Here is a 17,137-nt window from a genome sequence, read left to right on the forward strand (position 1 = left end):
CAGAGGTCACGGAGAAAGAATCCGGAGGGCAGAGAGCTGCTCCTCCCCCATTAGATGCTTCAAAGACAGAATCTGTGCCCATAAAGCCTCCCCCTTCTCTGAAGCCAGCAGACTCCACAGTGGGGGAGTTGGGGGGCACAGGGAGCGGGTGCAGCCACCAGAAGGCCTGGAAGAAGGACTGCAAAAGCAGCTACCAGGAATCTGGGCCTTGAGTCAGAGTTTTGCTGGAAGGCCCGCTAACAAGCTGTGTGACCCTGACCCAGAGCAGCTCACACATCTTTCTGGGCTCAGTTCTCACCTGTCAAGGCAATGGGCTGGATCCCCTGTCCCACCCCAATCAATCACCAAGACTGTCAACTCTACCCCTCAGTGTCTCTGTCTGCCTCTCCCTCACCACTACCACAGGCTTGGGCTGGACCACCATCTCCCACCTCCATTCCTGCCCCCTCACCCAAGTCCATCTCCACTCGGCAGCCAGAGAGAGTTTAAAAAAAGGCAATTCAGGTCCTGCCATCTCCCTGCTGGCACCCTTTCCAGGGCCAGGTGGACCCTCCACCCTTCCAGTTATAGATGTTTGCCTTTTCTTCCTTTGCAGGCTTAAGTGGGGTCTTTCCGTGTAGAAGAAAATTAAGCCTAAACTTTATTGATTTGAAACAAACACACACACACACACACACACACACACACACACACACACTCTGTGGCTTTCCATTTTCCACTGCTCTTGGGATGAAGTCCAAGTCTCTCACCTGGTCCACATAACCCCATGGGGCCCAGGCCCTGGTGACCCCTCAGACTCACCTTGGGTCACTTTCGCTTTCTACTCCAGCTGCGCTGAACATGCTATACGTCACCCACCTCAGGACCTTTGCACATGCCATTCTCTTAGCCTAGAATCCTTTTCTATCTTTTTACCTGGTTAATACTTAACCCACCCTTCAGATTTCTTCTCAAATGTTTCTTCCTGAGAGATGTCTTCCCTGCCACTGCTCTCCCCCCAGCCCCTGCCTGGGACGGGCTCCTCAGACATAAGGTCACACAGTATCCTGCTCAAAATCAGAAATCTATGCAATTACCTAAGACCATTTCTGTGTGCTTATCATTCTATACCCTGTGCCTGGCACAGAGCAGTTGCTCAATAAATGGTAGTTACCACCACCACCAATCTTCTCATATTTACCTATATTCCATGCCTCTAAGAATCTACGTGGGGGAGTGTGCAAAAGAGGCCGTGTGGGGGCCTGAGAAGAACACAGGCATCAGCAGCTGAGGGATCTGGGTTCTAATTCCAGCTCTGCTTCGATGAGATTTTTGGCTTTGGGTAAGTCACCGAACCTCTCTGAGCCTCAGTTTCCTCAGCCAATTAATCTGAAGATTAAATTAACACTTACGGCACATTGATTACAAATGTCTTTATTATGACTGGTAGAGGTCTCTTTCAAGACTCCCCACCTCCTTTTGCATCAATTTCCCCCACCAAGCAATGTTCTGATGGCTGAAGTGACAAAACAAAAGGCCCAGGACAGGGCTGGGCCCAGAGCATACGTGTAATAAGTCAGGATTTCCAAAGTGCGATCATTCGCCCACCAGCGTCAGAATCAGGAAGTTTGCTGGAAATGTAGGTTCCTGTACCCAACTCCAAACGTACTGAATCAGAATGTCTGTGACAAGGGCAATGAAATATGCATTTGTCACCGGAATTCCTGGTGATTCTCATGTACACTTGGGCTTGAGAAGCACTGCAGTCAATGCAGTCTTACTGTTACCACTAACCTGCAATTCCTGGGGCCCTGATTAGAAGCCTATAGGTTATGTGGAATGGGGGTGAGAGCATCTGTCACCAGAAAGGCACAGGCCTATCATGAACTGTCCTGCTTCCTCATGGCTTAAAAACATGAGCACAGGCCTTGGAGTTAGACAAGGTGAGGAACAAATTCTGGACTCTCTACTTGCTTAGCTGTGTGACCCTGGACATGCCGCTCAACCTCTCTTTGTTGCCTTCTGCAGATGTAAAATGTAACAACCAACCTCTACCTGCCGGAGTTGTTGGAAATGATCTGAGGAAGTGCCTTATGCAAAGCTCATTTCAGGTGCTGGGGTGGGGGGAGATGGGGAGAGCTGCAAAACAAAACAGGAAATCCTTCACCGACTCCTCATGCCTCTTCTGCTGCCACAGGTGCACCGGAGGTAGAAACTGTGTGTCCTTCTCAGGACACAAGTCCTGGCCATCTAGAGAGGGCAGAGACTCTCCATGCAAGGCTGGTCAACCACCCACCACCCTTGCAGAAGGGGTGGGCAGCAGGGTTTGCGAGGACAGAAGCAGGGGTTGGATGGGAAATGGCTGGACAGTTGCCCAGGGCCCGCACTGAGTGGCCCAGGACCAGAAGAATCACTCTCCCAAGGCCAGGCCTCGCAGGGCAGTGGAGCCAAGCATGCCACGGTGGGTGACAACACAGACTCTGGAGACAGACTCTTCAGGTTTAAATTTTGGCTCTGCCACTACTGGCTCTGCCTGGCTGGTCAACTCCTAATCATCCTTCAAGACCCAACTCAAAATATCACCTCCCTGGGCCAAGTTAGTCATCCATTCCTCCATCCTTTAAAGGCTGTTGCCTTTCACTTGTGGCCAGTCGACTTGTCTACCTCTCCCACAGGACTAGGAGTTCCTTGAGGGCAGAGATACCCCCATACCTGGCACAGAAGATGCATTCGGCAAATATTGGTTCAGTCTGAATTCCAACTTTTTCAGCCTTCTGAGTTCCCTTCCTCGCCCCACTAAATGCCTCTATTCTAATCCCTGTTCCTCTCTCAGATACAAGCCCTTTGTTTTCCAGGGTTTCAACTTCCAGATCCCTTTCTCCTGAAGGGACATCAACTCAAGCCAGAGCTGATGCTTTAGGGAGGATATACAGAAAGACCTCATATGAACTTCTTAACCTTTGCTGGCTGCAAAGGACTCCCATGGAAGGGGAAGCAGTCAGGGTCTGTGAGACTGCCTAGTCATAGGACTGTGGGGGACAGTCAATTACAGACAAAGCACTCTAGTGTAGTGGTTAAGAACTTGGGCTCTGGGCTTCCCTGGTGGTGCCGTGGTTGGGAATCCGCCTGCCAATGCAGGGGACACGGGTTCGAACCCTGGTCCGGGAAAATCCCACAGGCCGCAGAGCAACTAAGCCCGTGAGCCACAACTACTGAAGCCCGCGTGCCTGGAGCCCGTGCTCCGCAACAGGTATGCCACCGCAATGAGAAGCCCGTCCACAACTAGAGAAAGCCCACGCGCATCAACGAAGACCCAACTCAGCCAAAAATAATACATAAATAAATTTTTTAAAAAAGAATAGATACCTAAAACACCTAAAAAAAAAAAAAAAAAAAAAAAAAAAAGGACTTGGGCTCTGTGGCCAAACTGTCTGGGGTTCAAATCTTGCTCTACCACTTATTGGCTCAGAGAGATACATTACTCTCTGTGATTCGGTTTCCCCACCTCTAAAATGGGGATAATAATAAATACTTCATAGGGCTGATGTTATCAGTTAAGAGAAATGATAACATAAAACACTTAGCACTGTGCCTGGCACACAGTAAATACTCAAAAAACATGATTATCTTTTTTTTAAAAACTTTTATATTGGAGTATAGCCAATTAACAATGTTGTGAGAGTTTCAGATGCACAGCAAAGTGACTCAACCATACATATACATGTATCCATTCTCCCCCAGACTCCCCTCCCATCCAGGCTGCCACATAACATTGAGCATAGTTCCCTGTGCTATACAGTAGGTCCTTGTTGGTTATCCTTTTTAAATATAGCAGTGTGTACATGTCAATCCCAAACTCCCTAACTATCCCTTCTCCCCACCCTTCCTCCGCTCCCCCCCACCCCGTAACCATAAGTTCATTCTCTAGTCTGTGAGTCCGTTTCTGTTTCGTAAACAGGTTCATTTGTATTATTTCTTTTTAGATTCCGTATATAAGTGATATCATATGGTATTTCTCTTTCTCTGCCTGACTTACTTCACTCAGTATGATGATCCCTCGGTCCATCCATGTTGGTGCAAATGGCATTATTTCATTCTTTTTCATGGCTGAGTAATATTCCATTGTAGATATGTACCACATCTTCTTTATCTATTCCTCTGTCAAGGGACATTTAGGTTGCTTCCATGTCTTGGCTATTGTAAACAGTGCCGCAAGGAACACTGGGGTGCATGTATCCTTTCGGACCATGTTTTTCTCCAGATATGTGCCCAGGAGTGGGATTGCAGGGTCATATGGTAGCTCTATTTTTAGTTTTTTAAGGAACCTCCATACTGTTCTCCATAGAGGCTGTATCGATTTACATTCCCACCAACAGTGCAGGAGGGTTCCCTTCTCTCCACACCCTCTCCAGCATTTATTGTTTGCGGATTTTTTGATGATAGCCTGATTATCTTTATGTAATAGCTGAGACCAGTAAACGCTATGGCAGGAAAGAACAAAAGGATTATGGAAGAAAAATCAAAGGTAGGCAGAAGTTAATACACCATTTCTCCCAAGGCATCAAGTGTCACCAACCCCAGGAAGTCTTCTCTGAAGTAACCTGCCCGGCCAGTGCCGATCATGCTCGAATTGGACCAGAGCCACGGTGCCTAGCTTCCCCTGTGGACTGTGAGCTCACCACGGCAGCCCTACGCCTGCACCTTCTCCCACACCCTCTCGAGCACGGGGTGACGCGGAGCAGGGCTGCGGGAAATGTCTGCCCACAACATGGGCATAAACAAGCTCACAATATGGCCCGAGTCCCTGACAAAGGTCTTTCCGGGGAGACCCCATTCACTGGTAAGGCAATACAACTCTCTGCTGCCCATGGGGCACATCCCTACAGAACCCAAATCCTTTCCAAGCCCATCCTTGCCAGGTGCTGGGAATACAGATATACAGAGGCAGGGGCTCTGCTCCTGCAGAACTCCATCCAATAATAAAATCAGTTAACATTTAGTAGGCACTTATGGTATGGATCCCAGATTATGATAGGTACAGACTCTGGCTCTTTACAAGAATTATACTGCTTGTTTAAACGGCTGTATGAGTTTCGTACTATTATTCTTCCCATTTCACTCAGGCAGAAAGAGAGGCTAAGAACTAAAGGGATTTGCCTAAAGTTGCTCAAGTAAATGCAGAGCTGGGATTCAAACCCAGGCAGGCTTGTCCCGGCGTTTGATCTGCATTGGTGCAGGAGACAAGAAAGAGCGGGAAATTCCGTCCAAGGTGACTTGTAGCCTGACAGAAGGCAGTCGGGGGTGGGGAATGAACGGGGCTAAGGGACAGTCTCCTTCGTCCCTCAAAGGGGATGGGTGGGCCAGGGGCGGTCAAGAAAGTTTCTGAGAACAGCTGTGGAAAGAGGAACAGGCTAATGGGTTTGGGACATACATATGTCAGTGTTGTAATTAGTGACGCGCACCTCTCAGAGTCAAGTGCTGAATATGCACCACACGTGCTCTGAGCACATCTTTCCTCGTTTAATGTTTGCAAACACCTCGGAGCGGGTTGTTATCCCCACTCCACAGATAGGAAACCCAAGGCTCAGAGAGGAAAACTTAACTGCTCAAAGGTCCTTTACAACAAATAAGTGGTGGAGCCAGGGTTCAAGTTCAAATTGATACCTCAACCCCTGCTCTTGGCCCCAAGGCCATGCTGCACAAACAGGAATCAGTGAGTGTGTGGTAGGGACCTGGCGCAGAAAGTGGGAGCTGCCTAGGGTTCCATCCCTGGCCTGCATTTAATGCCTGTCTGCTCCCTATTCAGGCTGCAGGCAGACAGAATAGCTCCAGCCCACCTAAGCCTTTCACGCATGCACGTGTGTGTGTGTGTGTGTGTGTGTGTGTGTGTGTGTGTATGTGTATGTGTTGGGGTGGTGGTGATAATTAAGGGCCTTGTTAAAGGATCTCCCAACTATATGGGGAAGTAAAATAAACCAGCAGTGAGATAGGCTGATGATGGGAATTTCCTCACCTCCCCAGCCTAACTGCGTTCACCAGAACTAGAAAACAGCATAAGCGAAACCTAGCATGCAGCAGGTCTCTGCAGCTCTTCGCGAGGCTCAGAATGACAGAACTGCAATAGCAATGTTATTCAATCCTACTATCATTGCATTATTGACAGCTCCCGTTACCGAGGACCCACTATGTGCACATCCTATGAGCTTTACATGAATCATTTCAATCACTCTTTAAAACACCATGAGCGGGCTTCCCTGGTGGCGCAGTGGTTGAGAATCCGCCCGCCAATGCAGGGTACGCGGGTTCGAGCCCTGGTCTGGGAAGATCCCACATGCCGCGGAGCAACTAAGCCCGTGAGCCACAACTCCTGAGCCTGTGCTCTAGAGCCCATGAGCCACAGCTACTGATCCTGCATGCCACAACTACTGAAGCCCGTGCGCCTAGACCCCGTGCTGCACAATGAGAGAAGCCACTGCAATGAGAAGCCCGCGCACCGCAGCGAAGAGCAGCCCCCGCTCACCGCAACTAGAGAAAGCCCGCGAGCAGCAACGAAGACCCAACACAGCCAAAAATAAATAAAGTAAATAAATAAATTACCAAAAAAACCCCCCAAAAAACAAAAAACACCATGAGAAAGGAATTACTATCATCCCATTCCACAGGGGAGAAAACCGAGGCTCAGAAACAGTCCCTGGCCCAAGATCACCCAGCTAGGATTAAGCGGCAGAGCTGGGACTAGAACCCAGGTCTATCTGGCTCTGAAACCCACATCTTAACAGAAAGAGCACCAAATTAGGAGTCCCGGAAGTCAGGGTCTAAGTCCTGCTTCTAACTCGTGTGGCCTCAGGCAAAGCCTCTTTCCCTTTCTGAGCCTTTGCCTCCCCTCGAAGAGGTTGTTGTAGATGATATCTACATCTCACTTCCACTAGATCTTCTGAGACTCTGTGAACCCCCATGCCCCCCCCTCCCTCCTCCTTCCCTCCACCCGCGGAAGCCCAGCAGGATACCAAGTAACCACCCACACAGCGGCAGAGAAGTACTGCTTTCTCGTGGCCGCCTCCTGCCTCAGACCAGCCTGGGACACCCAGGAACCACCAAGCCACAGGGTTTCCTCGACCCAGGCCGTGGGAGCAGCAGCCCGAGGGCAGAGGGGCTAGGCGTGCCTTTGAGGCCATCACTTCCTCCGCCTCACTTCTCGGCAGGGTGTGCGGAAGCGAGGGAGGCAGGCCCTGGCTCTGTGCCCTTCTGGCTCCATGTCCCTGGGTCCCCAGGGCCTGGGGTGGTGGGAAAGGGGTCACTTTGGGAGAATCCCAAGCTCCCCCTGGAAGGCTGAGTTCAAAGGGAGGTTTTAAGACAGGTCTATCTGGCTCCAAAGGCAAATTTTGCCCACCATGCTCTGCTGCCAGGAACATCCTGCAGCACCTGGGATGCCCCCACTACCGCTCTCCCGTCCTCTGAAGTAGCTGCTAAAATCCCACATCCTAGAGTAACACAAGCCTCCTTGCCCTCAGGAGAGGAGAAAGTACTGAGGCCCACTCTCACCAGACACTGGCCTCCCTGCCTCACTCCTGTCCCCTACAGGCCATTCCCCCACACAGCAGCCAGGGCCTTTCTAAAACATAAACCAAACGAGTCATCCCCTACTTGGAGCCCCTGCAGTGGCTTCCCGCCACTCTAAAAATGAAATGCCAGCTTCCCCCCACACTTGACAAGGCCCTGAAGGACCTGGCCCCTCCATGCCCACCTCTTCCTACCCACTTCCCCCTTGCTTCCTCTGCCCAGCCACATCGGCCTTCCTGCCACTCATAACGTGCCAAATCCCTCGTCCCTGCCTCAGGCTCTTTGCACCTGCTGTTCCTTCTGTTTGGAACTCTCCTCTCCCGCATCTTTTCCTGGCTGCCCCCTCCTCATCCTTCCCCGGCCATCTAGAGTACCCACCCCCCCACCTCACAGCCACATCATTGTTTTCTTTTCTTTCCTTTCTCTGAAGTAATCTTTCTGGTTGGTTGGTTGGTCTGTTTAGTCTCTGGCTCCCTCCGCTAGAATGTAGCTCCTTTAAGGGCAGGGATTTTGCTGCCCCATCCACCTCTGTCCCCACAATGATGCACGACCTCATTTCATCCTTATAACCCTGCAGATGAGGATACAGGAGCTCAGAGAGGTGGAGAGACTTGCCCAAGGTCACAAAGCCCAGAAGTGGCAGGATACAGACCCAGGTTTGCTCCATCGCCTTTGCAAAGCCTCCATAGGCGGGGCTCTCATGGCCAGAGGCCTGCTCTGGGGGGCTCTCACCCAGGGAGGACTGATTCACAGTGAGGTGCGTAGGGAGGGTACCAAGATGAAGAGCCTACCCACTTTCCCAAATGGTCCTTTCTCAGAGATACGGGACACCTGGGGTTCACAGGTGGCACAAGCGCAACCCTGGAGGTGGAAAAGCACAGAGCAATTGGAGGCAAATGGCTCCCAAATGAGGGGAGCCCACCAGAAACTGGGGAGCTGCGGAAATCTCAATCCACACAGTGTTTTGCAGAAGGGGAAACTGAGGACCAGGGAGGGGAAGGGACTTGCCTAAGGTCACACAGCCAATCAGTGGTAGAGCCTCATGGCCTGGGGTCTCCAGGGCCAGGACCCCCTCCCTGCCCTGAGAAATGACAGACGCCTAGATAAAGCTCAGGCAGGGTCTAGGCAGAGCCCCTGCCTGGAGCTGCCAGGCCCTGACAGCAGAGGCAGGGCCGACAGTGTGGATCTGAAGCATTAAGACAAAGAAAGGACTCAAATTCCATCCTTCTTTTAAAAACATTCATGAAGAAAGTACTCTAGGTTAGGCCATGGGGCCCTGGGCAAAGAGGTGAACAGTATCCTCCTTGGAGAATTGTGTGGCAGTTTCTAGGAAACTTAGATATGCATTGACCCTACGGCCCGGCAGTTCCACTCCTAAGACCCACCCAAGAGACACGCACGGGAATGTCAGAGCTGCCCAAACTGGAATCAATTCAAATCTCATCCACGGACATTCACATGCACATCTACCCAGTGGGATGCAATAGAGCCTAAAAAGGCACAGATACTGGCAACAGCATGGAAGAACTACAAACGGTCAGTATTGACTGAAGCTGAAGGAAACCAGACCCAAGTGTACATACATATGAATTCATGCAGATGAAGTTCAAAATCAGGCAAAACAGAGTAATAGAAAGTAGGTCAGCAGCCCCCTGTAGCAGGGGGATTGACAGAAGGGGGCACATGGGAACTTTCTGGGGCAGTGGAAAGGTTCTATATTTTGATCTAGGGGGTGATTATGTAGGTGTGTACATCTGTAAAAATTGAGCTGTACAAGATGTGTGCATCTTATGCAAATTATACCACAATTTTAAAAAAACATACAACCTTGTCCTCAAGAAGCACCCAGACAAGCAGCACCAGGACTGGCGTGTGGTTCTCATGAGGCTGATACGGGCTGAGCCCCCTGTATGTGCCAGGACCGAGCTGGGTTCTTCTGAAACAGCACCTGATAAAACTGTTCCAACTACTGTACAAAATAGGCCCCAGCATCTCCATATTAGCGACGAGGAAAACACAGCTCAGAGAGGTGTCATGCTGTCCAAAGTGACAGAGCAAAAAGCGTGGGAGCCAGGCTTGAACCTGGGCCCACTGGTCTGTAGGTCCACTTCTGCTGACCGGCAGCTGCCTCGTCCCATGCCTCCTCCTCTCCAGGGCTGGAGGGAACAGTCCTGTGTGTACTGGACTCGGAGCTTCTGTGAAATAGCTGCTTTGGAAATGCATCCTTCCTCCCCGCTCTGTCTCCTCCACCTTTCCTTGCTGCTCTCACTGCCACAAGTCTCGGAGGTCAGCCCTGGACCTCCATCCAAAAAAAGGAGCCTCAGGGGTATGTGTGTGTGTGTGTGTGTGTGTGTGTGTGTGTGTGGTGTTAACCAAGGGGCTTTTCCAGCCCTTGGGTTCCCCCAGCCCAGCCAGTGGCCCCAGAGTACTAGGAGGGCTTGAGGGTAGAGTCCCCACCCTTGGCTCCAGTCCCCAAGTGACGCAACCCTGCGTCTGGATTCAGAGAATCATAAAATGTTTATCTGGAATAACGGCCACCACCACCATCACTCAGTTCTTACCCTGTGCCAAAAGCTATGCGCATTAATGCGTCATCTCGTTAACCCTCACCAATGACCCTCCAAAACAGGTATGTTAGGATCTCATTTTACAGATGGAGAAACCAAAGCTCAAAGGGATTAACTGACTTGCCCACAATCTCACAGCGAGGAAACAGCAGAGCTGGGATTCAAACCTCGTCCGGCCAACTTCACGCCTGTGCTCTGAACCAGAGTATTATGCTTGTGATCCTACATGTCACAGCTGAAAAGGCCCCTTGAATCGGTCTATCCCAGCCATGTCATTTTACAGATGGGAAAACTAAGGCTCAGGAAGGGAGAGTGTCTTGCTCAGGGCCACACGGAAAGTTAGAGGCAGAGCTGGGCTGGAAGCTACATGTATCTCCACCCTTGGCTTTGCCTTCAGTGACCAGAGCGGCCTGGAGCAGGCCACGTGCACCTGGAGGGGCAGCGTGTGGGAGGGGAGGCTCTGGTTCCAGGCAGAGGTAAATATTGACATGACAGTGTTTACACTTGTAACCCTACTCCTCCTGGCTGCCACCCGCCCCGCTGCTGCCTACAGCCAAGGAGGCAAAGGAGCTTGTGGGGAGGAGCCCAGGGAAGGCGAGGCTTATGTGTCAGGCTCACACTCACGGGGGCATGTGGTCAGGAAGCTTGGGACAGCTCCAGTCAGGGGCCACTGGAGACGTGGGCCGGGGCCCCTGGGGCAATGCCGGGAGCTGGGGAGATGGGGGTCTGGGCTGGGAAGCACAGGCCTGGGTTTATGTCCTAGCTCTGCCACTGACTGGCAGTGGGACTCAAGGACAGTTGGTGAGTGGGGAGGAAAGGACTTCATTAACTGTCAAGTGCTGTGCAAAGGTGAAAGATAATCAGTATTTCAGCCTGGCCAGTGTCCAGCCCCAATCAGCTCCCAATGCCCCTGGCCACTGCCCAGGAGTCCCATCCCTGTCCTCAGGGGGCTTTCCCAGGAAGGAAGTTTCTGCTAAATTGAGTGGTAGTTTGGGACTAACGCCAGAATCTTGAGGAATCAGGAGGCCGCTGCCCAGTTCCAGCTCCTAATTCCCTAAGTGGCCGTTGGGCACCAGCTTTCACAGCTCTGTAATGGGGATAAACCTACTTCCTGTGGTTGGTGTGACAGTCAAAACGGTTACATTTAAGTGCCAGGCACATGGTAGAGGCTCACTGTATCCCTCAGTCTTCCCTCCTGTAAAATGGGGACGTTGAATTAGACGGTTACAAATCCCCTTTTAACACAAGCATTCGAGGTTTTAAGAAGATCTAGCAGCCAGGCCCACCTCCCTATCTCTGCGCCCTGACATTGGGTCCTCCCTCAGCTAATTTCCTAAATGTTCTCCAGAAACTTGTTCTTCTGTTTCCATCTCCCCGTCAGTAAACCGCCCCCCCACCCCGCCCACCTCGCCAGGAGCCCTGTGGGGAGGAGGGAGCCATTCTGAGGCTTGTAAGCGAGCTGAGACAGGCCAGTGGATAGCCCAGGCACCCCATCCTCAGGGCCGCTGGGGAAAGGGCAGAACCCTCAGGGCCTAGACCCCCAGCACCTCTCACTGGCAGTGGGGTTCAGTCAGCGTTGCTTGCTCATTAAACTTTGCCCCCCAGACTATAACTCTTTAAGGACAGGAGAGTATCTCCTTGTTGTCATGTCTCCAAAGCTTGGCTCCTAGGAAGCATTCCATTACACTAACTTTTGCCATATGAAGCAGCTCAGATGCCGCCTCCTCTGGCAAGACTTCCCTGATACACCTCCATGGCCAGGGTGACTCTGGAGGTGCATCCCCGTTTTCTACCTTGTTTCAGAGCCATTCAGAAGCTTCGCCTTTCTCTCTTTTAGGTCAAAGTTCTTGGAGGCCAGGAGCCCCACTAGTTATCTGCATGAAAGCATGAGAAGAGGAAGGTCAATGTCCACAGGGCTGGGGGCTCTGTGGGACCTCTGTGGCCACAGCTCCCTCCTCTCCTCACTGCCCATTCTGGGCAGCATGATGGGGATGTGGTGTGGGGTGGATGGGGCAGTGACTGGTGTCCAGACTACTGTCATCTCTCCTAGGGCCACTCTGGCAGCCTCCTAACTGGTCTCCCAGCCTCCAGCCTCACCCCTCCTACCCATTCTCCAGAAAGCAGCCCGTACGATCATCTCAAAATGCAGACCTGACCACATCACTCCTCTCACTGCCCTTAGGATCGAGCCCCGAATTCTTAACCTGGCCCTCCCTGCGTGTGCCTGCCCCGGGCCACCTCCCAGACTGCAAATGAATTAACTCCCGAGTGCACCATGTTTTGTCCCATCTCCCACTTACTGCTCCCTCTGCCTAGAATGTTCATTCTTTAGGCTACAACCTTAATGCCACATCCTCAGGGAGCCTTTGCTGATCCCCAGGCCAGGTTGCCCTATCTGCTCCTCAGCACCCTGCGAGTCTCCTTGGTAACAGGAATCACACTTGTAATTTCCTGCTCCATATCTGCCTGTCCACCAGACTGTGGAAGACAGACCTATCCGTCTCGTTCACACCACCCACAGCCCCAGCTCCTGGCATTATGCCACGCATACTTGTTTGGTGAATGAATGAATGAATGAATGCAGCACTTTGACGGGGGCGAGGTGCTTACCTAGTCAACCAAAAAGAAAAAATTGAGGGGAACGAAAAGTCGTAAGCATTTGCTGATGGTTCCTCCCTCACTGTCATTAAAGTGTGGACTTTAGCCAAACTGCTTATGTCTTGGCTGATGCCTGAAACTTTCTGCTGAACCCACCCTGTAGCCCTCTTACTTCTCAAATCCAGCTCCTCTCCTAGTCTCTCCAATTCTGTGTGAGAAACAATGTATTTATTCTTTAACAAAAGTTAACAACATGCTTATTTACCAAAATGTTAGCAATAATCCAGTTATCGGCACAGGCTCTGGCCACACGGGGAAAGGTACTTCTGTGTTCCGGGAACCCCCTACAGACTGGTTCAGGGGGGACATGGCTGGCCTCCCACCTTTAATTAATAATACTTTTTCCCTCAAGTGCTTAATAGGTAATGAAGCATTTCTACATTGTATCTTACAGAAGGAGCAGATCTGCCCCACTTGGTAGGAAAGGAGGTGTAGAAAGAGGGAATAACTGATCCAAAGTCACGCAGCAAGTTGGTGGTATATCCAGTATTCAAACCTAGGAGCTGGACCTGTCCTCAACTCAGCCACTTACAGTAAAGATGATTCCCAACCCTTAGCTGTGGCTTTGAGCTCAGCCCCTAGTTTGGAATGTAAAGGAACATTCTCAAGGCGCCACAAGAGTGGACTGGCAATGCCGGGTTGGGCCTCCTTCCCCCAACCTGTCCGTCTGGTAACCCTCCAAACATCTGGGAGGTCTGTGCCCGCTCTGGTACTATCTTGCTGTGTGACCCTGGGCAATCTCCTTCACCCCTCTGTGCCTGCTGCGGGGCAGTATGCAGACAGCCAGAGACAGGAGACACAAAAAGCCTCCTGAGAACCCTCGTGTCAAGCCTGCACTGGGGGGGTCTACTTGAGGTCTTTGAGAACAGCGCTGACTCCCTGCCAAGGGGTTAGAGACCTGGGTGGGGAGCTTGGAACCATCAGGGAGATTGAGCCAGGACAACAGGAAACAGCCCACACACTCTCCAAAGGAGCCCCACTAGGAACCCAGGGGCCAGGGGAAACTTGGCAACGATGGAGGGAACGCTGAATTGTTTAAAACCCATGGAGCAGGAGATCCAAGGAATAAACACTCTAGCGGCCCTGAATCACCCCCACCTCAGGAATGAGCACAGGGACTAGTGCTTAGGGGAAACCAAAATGATGGGGGCCAAGGAGGCCTGACATCAGCCTCCTCTGCACCCACATGCAGTGGACCAACAATCCACAGTGGAGCTCCGGCTCCTCGGTCTGCCTAAGCCTCCAGCCATCCAGCCCCATCAACATCCCATGCCCGCTCTCTCTCCTCTCTCCTGCCTCTCTGATGCCCAGGTGTCAGGCAAGCCCCATTCAGGCCTCTCCCGTACTCCCACACCTCTGGTCCTCTGCTCACACAGGTTCCCCTACCTGGGATGTTCTTTCCAACTCAGATGCCACCTGCTCGGTGAAGCTTTCTCTCACCTCTCCATACAGAAGGGAGCCCTCGCCTGGCAGGATCTCTCTACCTCTCCTAAAGATATGCCACCTAGCCTGAGGATTGCGTGGACATTTATGAACTGGTGGAAGCTCTCCTGACACAGTGTTTATGACTATTTTTCCCTCCCTAGACAGGGCTTGGCATATAGTAAGTGTTCAATAAATCTTTGTTAAAAGATGAGCCAATGACCCATTCTCTAAGTATCACTCTTCCCTTCTTCTCCCCACAACATGATAAATTTTAATCCTTCTTCCAGACTTAGCAAATAGGTTAGATGTCAGGCAGAACTTCCCACCTTGAGCTTAAGGTTGTACAAGAAAGGAAAGTTAGCTGTATTCGAGCAAAGCACTCTCACTGGGTTATCTCACTGAATCTGTACACCATCCCTGTGAGATAAGACCCATCATCTCGTTTCACAGACGAGGAAACTGATACTGGGAGGTGATGACGTAATTTGTCCCTCTGGGGAAGTAGAGGAACCAGAATTCAAACCCAAATCTGTTTGATGCCAAAGCCAGGGGTCTCTCTGACAGGCTGGGAGGCTTCTTAGGTTGTAAGGCTCTGAAAAGTGTCACCAATGCAAGGTGACCTCTCTTTCTTTACTGATTTTTAAGGAGAAAACAGTTCTCTTTCTGAGTAACTTAGGTCAGGGTGGGCTTGGAGGCAAAGTGGATGATATGACCTCAAAGACACCCTTTTTATTTCCCGTATACTGAGACCTTAAATCAAGTGCCGGTCCGTGGGGAGTGAGCGCCCTACCACTGAAAGTGTTCAAGCAGAGCAATCCAGGGGCAGGTTCCTGATCCACGAGGTGGGCTGGATCCAAGATGGTCTCCTTTGGGCGTGGAGTCAAGCCATACCTGCATTACTACTGACTCCGGAGAGGCAGGTGGTGCAGAGGAGGCGGACACTCGTGGAGCGAGAAAGGAGGGGACTGGCTTGGAGGGAAGAGGAAAGGGATGTTGTAAGGGCACTCCAGCCCTGGGCAGAGCAGGGGCTGGACCTGGGGAGCCCCTGGGGGGACTCGTCAGTCTACAGGGGATCCCATCCTGCCCCCACCCGGGCCCCCACAGGCTTGGCAGCATTGCCACGGAGAAGTGGAGGTGGCTGCATCCCCGGGACTGGCAGCCACCATCACTGGCACGTGCCCTCCTCAGGCCCTACGTGGTGACTTGTATCCACTCCGCAGGGTACAGAACTGGACTAGAGAGAGAATCAGAGGGGCCTGTCCTTGGGGAAAGAAGCCACAGAGAAATAGGTGGCCTTGGCCCCCAAGATGGAGAGGTGATCACTGGGCCCCAGAAAGATATTAAAAGGTCTTAGCTTTCCTTCCAGAGACAACCCTCCTCTCTAACACAACCTCAACAGCTCCGGCCCAGCCAAATGGGTTTCTCTCCTGAGGCTTCAGAAACCCCCCTGAAATCCCCATGCCCAGCTCCCTTCTCCCCGGTGCCACTGCCCATCCAAGTCAGTGCTTGGTCTCAGCAAGCCCCTCCTCTGAAGACCCATTACTGGGAGATGCTGGGGAGACCAGATCGCTGGGCCTAGGGTCCCCAAGTGGCCCCTGGACTCTGACAGCCGTCAACCTGGCTGCCCAGCCTCCACTCTCAACTCCCTAGGGGAATACTGGATCCACAGTCCCAGGGTGCCCGACCTAGCCTTACGAATGCGCTTGGCGCTGCCACCCACGATGCCCCAAGCCGAGACCTGGAACCACCTCAGAGGCCCGGGACACTCAGGTCCTACCGAATCCAGCCTCTTCAGATTGCCCCCGACCCCCTTACGGAACCAGCCGAGGGTCTCCAAGCCCAGCCGGGTCCAGGGATTTCCGGACGCCCCAGCCCAGAACCGCACCAAGGGATCCCGAACCGAATCGGCCACCCCAAGCCCTCCAAACCCGGCCAGGTCCAGCCGCCCAGAACCAAGCTCGGCGCGGCCGCCCCCGACGGGACAGAGCGCGGCGCCGCCAGGCGAGCCAAGCCCTGCCCGCGCGCCCCTCGACTCCACGCCCTCCCAGGGCTGCTGCCTGAGCCCAGCCCCCGCGAGCCGGGCGAGCCCCGAGTCCCACTCCGGCGCCGCCGCGGGGGACCGTCGAGGCGGGCCGGGCGCAACACTCACCATAGCTCGCGCGCTTCGCTCCGGCCCCGCGCTGCCCCCCGGGCCCCACTCCCGGTTCCCGGCCGCGCTCCTCGGACGCCGCGGCTGCGTGCCGCGGCGGCGCGCTGGGGCCCCGAGGCTGAGCGCGGCACAGGCGCGGAGTCCCAGGAGGCGGGCCCGCCGAGGGGCCAATGGCGGGGCGGGGGGCCCGGGCAGCGCAGCCAATCACGCCCGGGGACCGCCTCCCCCGCCCGCGCCCGCGCCTTAACCCTCTGCGCGCTGGGACTGGGGCCGGGGCCGGGGCCGGGGCCGGGGCCGGGGCGGCGTGCGGACCCCCGAGGGCAGCAACGGGCTGGGTCTCCGGCTTCAGGGTGCGGGGTCCAGACCTCGCCGAGACCGGCTCGGGGCTGGCGGAGCCCGGGGAGCGGCTCAGCTGTGTCAGGTGTGCGGCGCCGGGAGCCTCGGCGACCTTTGTCTCCTGCCTGGCGCCAGCAAGGAGTGTGACCCAGCGCGCTGCAGCTGCGTGTGTGTGTTTATGTGGGCTGTGTGTGTGTGTGTGTGTGTGTAAGAGGGGAGGAGGAGACAGAAAAAGCGGAGCGGGGGATGGATCTCGCGTGCCTGTGTGTTTATGTGTGACGGAAAGGCAGAGACTATTTTGGGAGTTTGTTACTGCCTGCTTCCGTGTGTGTGTGTGTGTGTGTGTGTGTGTGTGTGTGTGTAAGAGTGAGAGAGGGTTGAGAGGAGAAGGTAGAAGGGAAGCAGAGAGAAGGATGGATGTTTCTCCATGCCTCTACGTTTGTATGTCAGAGGAGAAACTGTC

The 17,137-nt window shown here is 53.1% G+C and overlaps 1 protein-coding gene across 1 annotated transcript in view; it reads right to left on the minus strand.

The window, feature by feature from the left end:
- The window catches only part of ECE1 (endothelin converting enzyme 1), a 126,708-nt gene extending 110,259 nt beyond the window's left edge, over positions 1 to 16,449 (minus strand). Inside the window, exon 1 of the mRNA XM_059915446.1 lies at positions 16,339 to 16,449. Coding sequence (XP_059771429.1) covers positions 16,339 to 16,341 — 3 coding nt within the window. The 5' untranslated portion in view covers positions 16,342 to 16,449. The remainder of the gene's footprint in view (positions 1 to 16,338) is intronic.
- Between the last annotated feature and the right edge of the window lie 688 nt (positions 16,450 to 17,137).

This window comes from Balaenoptera ricei, chromosome 1, assembly GCF_028023285.1.
Source record: "Balaenoptera ricei isolate mBalRic1 chromosome 1, mBalRic1.hap2, whole genome shotgun sequence".
NCBI lineage: Eukaryota > Metazoa > Chordata > Mammalia > Artiodactyla > Balaenopteridae > Balaenoptera > Balaenoptera ricei.